The sequence below is a fragment of the Phalacrocorax aristotelis genome, chromosome 17 (genome assembly GCF_949628215.1).
Source record: "Phalacrocorax aristotelis chromosome 17, bGulAri2.1, whole genome shotgun sequence".
Taxonomy (NCBI): Eukaryota; Metazoa; Chordata; class Aves; order Suliformes; family Phalacrocoracidae; genus Phalacrocorax; species Phalacrocorax aristotelis.
The window spans coordinates 11,985,098-11,992,329 of record NC_134292.1 but is presented as its reverse complement, the minus strand read 5'-3'; the positions used below and the strand labels follow the sequence as shown (position 1 = coordinate 11,992,329).

Below are 7,232 nucleotides of genomic sequence, written 5' to 3'. Positions count from 1 at the left end.
AGTTCCACATAATAATTAAAAAAAAAAACAACCAAGAAAAGCTAGCTGAAAATGCACCTGCAGCATTATTTTCTTATTTAGTTGAAAGGGAAGGTGTTACCATCACCAGGCAGCTTCAAAAGGTTAATTGGTACCAGTCCCTGGTCTTGGCATCCTGCAACAACCATCCACCGCCCCCGCTTTAGACATGCCGCAGCTTAGAGGGTAAAGATGCTCACGCCTAGGCTTCCATCGGAGAACTGACACAGCCTATGTAGCCCCTTTGTCTGGTGTCTGATAGCTGTAAGGAACAGTGTCACTCACAGTTAGGCCTGGGTTCAGTGGTTGGTTTGGGTTTCTTTCCCCATGTTCCTTTAACACTGGACTTTTTTTTTTTTTTAAACAAAAGGTGTTTATTTTGTAAATATTTTTTTATTTATCTAAAAATGCACAATTGCAAAAAAATTACCTTTTGAAATACATTTACTTATAAGCACTAGTAAGTTTTATGTAGCAAGAAAGTGACCAGACTTCTCAAGATACTCAAATATAAGCTGAGCTTCCCCGGAAGCCAAGGATCCTTTTCTGTGTTACACCAAGAAAGGCGCAGCACAACCATCCTGCTGAATGTGTAGCTGCCACCACGGCTTAAAGGGAACCTGCAGTGTAACAGTGACAGTCTTCAGGCTTAGGCCAAAGAATTGCTAAAGAAGCTGGGTGTAAATTAACACACGTTAGCATGGGAACGTTGGCCTCAATTTGGTGCCTCCACTACAGTCTCATGCTGATTTGAATTTCCCGACTCTCTCATGAGAGCAGCAGGCTCAACTTTCTGCTGAGAAGACTCAATAAAATGGCACCTTGCATTAATGATACCAACATTATTCACAGCAATTAATAGCTTTTCTTTGCTACCCTATATAAATACGCCAAAATTTGACAGGAAGGAGTTGAAGATGGCACTGCAGTTTTCCTTTAAGGAGCGCAAATTAGGTTTAAAAAAAAAAAAATCCACTAAAAGCGCATATATGTATGTAACCCTCTAACCCTAGTCTTATTTCCAAAAAATTAAGGATTGTATGCTTTTCTTAAGGAAAAAAAAAAAACAAACCCCAGGCACAGGCTGCAGCTGAACTGTCACACGCAAACCGACGTTTTGGCATTGGCCGCCGTGGCGCGGAAGCGGCGCAGTAACAGCACAGGCTCACCGATCCCCCGCGAGAGCGTCGGGTGCAGCCCTGTTCCTCTGAACAGGCAGATGAAATGGAAACACTGGAACGTGAATCCACGTTTGTTCCTAAAGCAGTGAATATTTTTCATCGACAGTAATGAAACAAATCATTGATTCAATGAATGAATTTAGTCGGTTGAAAATTTTCATGTAAAGAAGATGACTCCTTCAAATCAGGTTGAGATTTTATAAAAATTCACATTCTGTAAATTAGCTTTCACAGTTAAATAGACAGGGGCTGATCCTCATGTAGAATTAGATACACAAAGCATTTGACTTCTTTCCTTTTTAAAGGTTTTCAAAGCATTTAAAACACTGCTTAAGTTTTACCTGCAGTACCCAAGGTACTACTGACTGTGTAAAAGTATCTTTACCAAAATCTAGTTGGCTTCGATAAACGCTGGTTGTTAACAAGAACCTGTAGTCGAAAAAGAATCATGCCAAACCGGAAAGTGAGTTTGAAGAGAACTCATTTGCGGAAGCAATGCTTGTTTTCGGTTTGTTTGGCACACTTTTCTTCTTCCCTCCCCCAGGTACGTGCTTAACTCATCTCGTTGGCTGTAGCCAAGTTAACAGATAAATGCATCAGCAAAATACTCACTCTAAATTTTCAATTAGAAAAAAAGAAAACTTGAAACAAAAGTGTTTCCCACCCCAGCCCTTCCCAGTTCCTGCGTCTGAAGAGGAGGGAATTAATAAAAACACATAAATGGCTGCTTTAAAATACACAAAGTAAAAACTGAATTTGCTATTAACCATTTGCAGAAGAGGCAAAGTAGCAGTTATACAAATTACACAAAAAACTACTGTAATTCTTACATTAGTATAAAGTGATTTCACTGAAGGAATTATTTCAATATTTCACATTACGGTTAAGATAGAAGGGGTGTGCCAACCGCTTGGCCACCCTCCTTAATATCATCTATCCTAGATTACACACGACAGTTTTAAGAAAGGACCCTTAAATGATCTACATCTGTAACATGTTATTGGCCTTAAAAAAAAAAAAATAATCACTTGCAATACCTCACAGAATCGTCACTTTAAAGCATGACCATCGTGTAAGAGTCCTTGTGAAATAACCTGCAGAAATAATGGAGCATCTTGCTACGAGTGCTCAGCCCTCTCACTGGGTGACTAGGCACCAGTCGGTTTCATCTGAGAAAAAAAAATTCAAGTAAGACTACGCTGTGCTGGCTTCTTGAGAGTGTTTGCAGATGGTTCATGTGCTGGAGGTCCAAACATGCATTTGTTTTGCTATTTGGTGCACGTAACCAATGTCAGGCCTTTGATCTGGATCTGGGTATATGCACATGCTGACCAGCTCCCGCAGCTGAAAGACAGGAAAACAGGCATGCAAACGTGAGTGGATCCACTTTCTTCCCGGAAAAGGCTGCGGGAATGTTTGTCTGACCACTGGAGCCCAGGACGGGAGCTGGGAACCTCTTATGCAGACGTTCCTGGGCAGACTGCAGGCACAGGTCTGTCCGTCCATTTGTCCTGTCTTGTCCCCACCCCACTGCCCCCCCGCAAAAGGGCCAGGAAGATCCCTTCCCACCAAACCTTCGGCACGGAAGATTTAAATCTTCCACATGACCCAGCGGGTTTTACATCATCATTTACAATGCACTACTAGCTTATATATACCATGGGGTTCCCTTCTCAGTGCTTTAGCGTGGCTCTGCAGAGGATGCAGCCACCACCTCTGACCTGTCACTCCTAACCCTCTTTTCCTGACTGGTTCACTTAGAGCAGCGGTGGCTGGGAGTGCGCAGCTCAAGGCAGGGCGGTGGGTCGGAGGAGCGGGTAAGGGAGCCGGCGCAGGGCTGGGGAAGCGGCGCTGGGCAGAGGGAGGCACCACTGGCAGGAGCAGGATGAGATGGAGGAAGGAAGGACAAGTGAGATCACTGCTAGAAATCTGACGGAGCTGGCAGGCGGGGATGGAGTTGCCAGTGAAAGTGGACTCTGAGGAAAGGGGGAAGTAGAGGGAGGGGTTTAAAATCGTGTCCCGAACAGAGCTCTCCTGTACAACTGCACTTCCCTTCCCACACCAGCCCCAGGTAACAAACCAGTTCAAGGTTTTTCATGTAAGAAGTCTGAATGGTGCTTGTGTATCAGGGTACTGGAGCATGGCTGTCAAACAGCAGCGTTTCCTAAAAACCGTTGTGAAGGAAGGAGACTGGTCATTGATTATGTTTAATAAATAAAATGCAAAAGGGCTGAAGTCTCCCCACCTCCCAGCCCTCTTTATTGTGCACATGAAAGATTGTAGCTTTTAATTATACAGACACTGAAAGCTGCTCGTACCCCCGAGGCACTGGGAAAAACAGCCTTGAGCCTCTGATCTTCTCACATCCTCCCAGTAGCCACAGTGCCAATTATTTTAATGGTAATTAAAAGCATGACCATACAGCTTTCAAGCACACTGCTTCAGCCGCATTACGGAATGTACCCAGTGAGGCTCTCGGCTCTGGATGGAGCAAGGCCCCGCGCTTCAAGCTGTCACCGGGCCCGACGCACATTTCCAGGGGATTCCTGCGGGGCTGCAGGTGGCCGAGCAGCGACATGCAGGCAGGGGCGCGGAGGCAGCGCAAGCGGGAAGGACACGGTGTAATGGAGTTGCTGCTGACCACCCTGTCGTGTTGCGTGGGCACACCGAGAGCAATCCAAGCCGTAGCTGCCTCCGGAGCAGGCCCAACGCCACTGCCCAGCCCTGGCCCGGTCTCTCCAAACTGCTGCGGCAACTTAATTCATCTGAGGGCAGGGGGTGCTGCCTTTCCAGCAGCTGAGGCCCCAAAGATTTAACACATACCTCAGCCCTGATCGAACAACCCACCACGAAACGCCCACAAACAAATCAAAATGCTTCTAAAGCTCTGAGCAGAGCCTGTGCTATCAGTACAGTTTGCCCAACCAGTAGCTGTGCTCCCATGTAAATACAGCACTCGAGCACAGCCTGGGAAGTTCTGTCCTCTATCGGTGACCAGGGTAGCACAGGTATTTCATCCTCATCAAGGAGCTGGCAGACCAAGCCTTGATAAGCACCACCAACCAGTGTCTCCAATTACTAGCAGATTTGTTCCTGATACAGAAAACTAACCCTGGCCGGAGTCCTGGCTCCTCATCCTCCTGCTACAAGCAGCACGCCAGTCGATCATGGGAGGATTTGGACTGGTTAGCCACAAAAGGCTACAGAGAAGAGGAAGATCACTGAAAGGGAACGCCATTAAAGCAGGCATTCTTCAATAAATGCTCTGTTCATCTAAAACAATGGTGCAACTAAAATATTCATGTGATCAGCAGTCAGCCTGCAGCTGAAGCTTTGCTTCGAGACCGCACCACCGAGGTGAAGGGGAGACATGCCGATGGCTCTGGAGCACCACTAGAAGCTTTGGTGGCGTGGCACGGCCTAATCCTCACACCCCCCCACCCCCCCGCAGGCGAGAGGATGTAAAGGCTTTCACACATCACTCACAAAGCTGCAGCAGTGACAGTATTAAAGTGCTGGCACAGACTCTGCCCTTCCAATCTAAAACGGGGGCATTTACTCTTGAAGGAAAGCGTGTATGTCCAAGGCCATGATGGCTACCCACCCACCCGCCATGGGAAGAACAGGTTCTTTCTGGTGCCGCAGGCAGCTGCCCCTACCTTCCCAGCCTTTTGGAAGACGCGATCCTGCCTGCATGGTTTATCTAGCCTGGCTGCTGGGAGACACCAACACACCTTGCCCCTTGGCTGTCCACTCCAAAAGCATCTGAAAATCCAACCTTTAGAAGTATTTACTAAACCAAATACCATTCACGGTGGAGTCATGTTCTAATATTCACAGAATTGAAGCTCTTTATGGTTTCAGTCAGAAGCTGCAGCTAATGCAGCAAGATGAGCTACAGCCAAAGGCACAGCCCTCCTCAGACTTTGTCAAGCATTCTGTTAATAGTGTATGAATACCATCTGGAGTCTAGTTCTCTGGGACCTGGCGCCTTTGAGCTTTAAACCATCCTTCTCACCCTGGATTGTATCACTACACTACACATACTCTTTAGCACTGCCAGAGGGAAGCAAACAGACAGTAATTGTAAAGACAGGAAACACATCTGTCAGCTAACACTAATTCTTGCTGCCAGCAGGCATATCCTGAAATGCACGCTACAACAGCATGGCAAACGTGAACACACAGAGCCCGGACTTGCTGCTACGGCAGCTTGGAAGGGGGGGGTGGGGGGGAAAACCCAGAAAATTTTGAAAATCCACTTTTCCAAAACAGCACTCAAATAACCTTTTTGCATGAGTTACTTAGCAAGTAAAAAAAACTACTAAGGAAAACGTAAAATGTGTGGTGCAGGGTCCCTCTCAGGGTGGAGACCAGACCATCTGCTGCCGGCCGCGTACGGTATTTCCCCTGCATCCTGCCTCTTGCTCCTCAGAACTCCGAGGTAGAATAAAACAAAAGAAAACCCCCAAAGGATATGGTGAACATTTAAAATTACATTAGCCATTTCCTTTCAAATAGAAGGCAACTGTAACTGAACGAGGAGGTAAGGAAAAACAGCTGGTTTGTCTAGGTAAGAGAAAAGAAAGAAAAAAAAATTTAAAAGCCCGTCCCAAGAGGCCCTGAACAAAACCAACACGCGTGTTTGTGGGTGAAGCGGAACATCGCCGAGCAAGCATGCACAGCGACAATTTTTTTTTAAAGCATACTCCAGTTCAGCTACTGCTCTCCATCCCTCGCTTTCATATGCGCAAAAACCAGACTTCAAAAAGCGCCTGTGCAGCTGCTCTATAGATGCTTACTGCATTAAACTGAACAGCTTTCTTCCCCCTCTTTTTCTTAAAAAGAATCTTTACCCCCTTGTTACACACTGGACACTTCATAAATACAAATTTAAGCGCTGTTTTATGGTATGTTATTTCAAGGGAAAGGAAGTGAGGGAGAGGGCTTTCCCACGGTTCGCTGGGTTTTTCCAGCACCAGACTTCCAGTTTCAAAATATGCCCCAAACTAGGAACCTTCTCTGTCTTAATTTAGGTTGTCAACATTCAGAACCACGACGACAGCCTCCTTTGCCAGCCTGACAGGTACCCAGGACACTCCAGCCATCTCCTGTTCTGCCTTGGATGTGGGGGGGCCTCTCCTCCCCGGTTGCCTTTCCCTTCTGCAGGGAGGAACTTCGCTGCACCCACCACATTCCCCCACAAAAACGCTCCCAGTTTACCTTTTCAGAATAATGTTCAGCTGGAAGAGGTGGGTAGTCACATTGCTCTATTTTTTGGCAAAGAGAAAACAGATTCATTTTATCTCCATAGAAAGGACTCTGAAGAGCTGCCATCTGGAGGGGGAAAAAAAAAGAGACAATATTTCAGAAACGCAGAGGATTTAATAGCCCTCAGTACTACTGATTTACAAGAGCAACTTTTGTTGTTTGACAGTGAGCAAGTGACGACGTTGCTCTGAGACTGTCCACAGCCGAAGCTGCTCCGGAATCAGGACAGTTTTGCCCATCGCGCCTCCCAAGGCCTCGCTGTCCTTGCACGTGAGCGCACGGAGGCGCGGCAGAGCACGGAGCGGCCCCCGTCCCCGCCAGCCGCACCAGCGCCAGTTCTGTCTGCTCAGCACAGCCAGAGCCCTGCTCCGGCACTGCTTCACGGTGCACCGCTGCGACACCGGCCCCCGCCCCGCCTCCCGCCGGAGCGACCCGTGACCACGGCGCACGCCACTGGGCGGCACTGAGCCTGGAGAAGTCTCTACGTTTTCCTGTCACTGTGATACTTTCTGCCCAAAATGTTTCAGATGTGGGACATGGGGTGTGCACAGGCAATTCTACAGGTACAGAAAAAGTACCTTTTTTTAAAGAAACAAACAAAAACCAAGAAATCAGATATTTCGCCCATAGAGCAATCAGTTAGAAACCAAGTGGCTCAAAGATGACTATGAAAATCTCTTACTAACACAATTGTCTCTTTAAAAAGCAGAAGCTCTCTGTCTTTGATAACAAGTCATGGTTTCAGTCTTCCTCAGTTACGAC

At 47.0% G+C, this 7,232-nt stretch overlaps 1 protein-coding gene across 6 annotated transcripts in view; it reads right to left on the bottom strand.

The window, feature by feature from the left end:
- Positions 1–365: 365 nt before the first annotated feature.
- Positions 366–7,232, bottom strand: part of NEK6 (NIMA related kinase 6) — a 69,778-nt gene continuing 62,911 nt past the window's right edge. For all 6 annotated transcript variants that reach the window (XM_075112244.1, XM_075112242.1, XM_075112245.1 and 3 more), the window contains exons 9-10: positions 6,423–6,536; positions 366–2,543 (exon numbers count right to left, since the gene is read on the bottom strand). In XM_075112244.1, the coding sequence (XP_074968345.1) occupies positions 2,433–2,543; positions 6,423–6,536 (225 nt within the window). In that variant the 3' untranslated portion in view covers positions 366–2,432. The remainder of the gene's footprint in view (positions 2,544–6,422; positions 6,537–7,232) is intronic.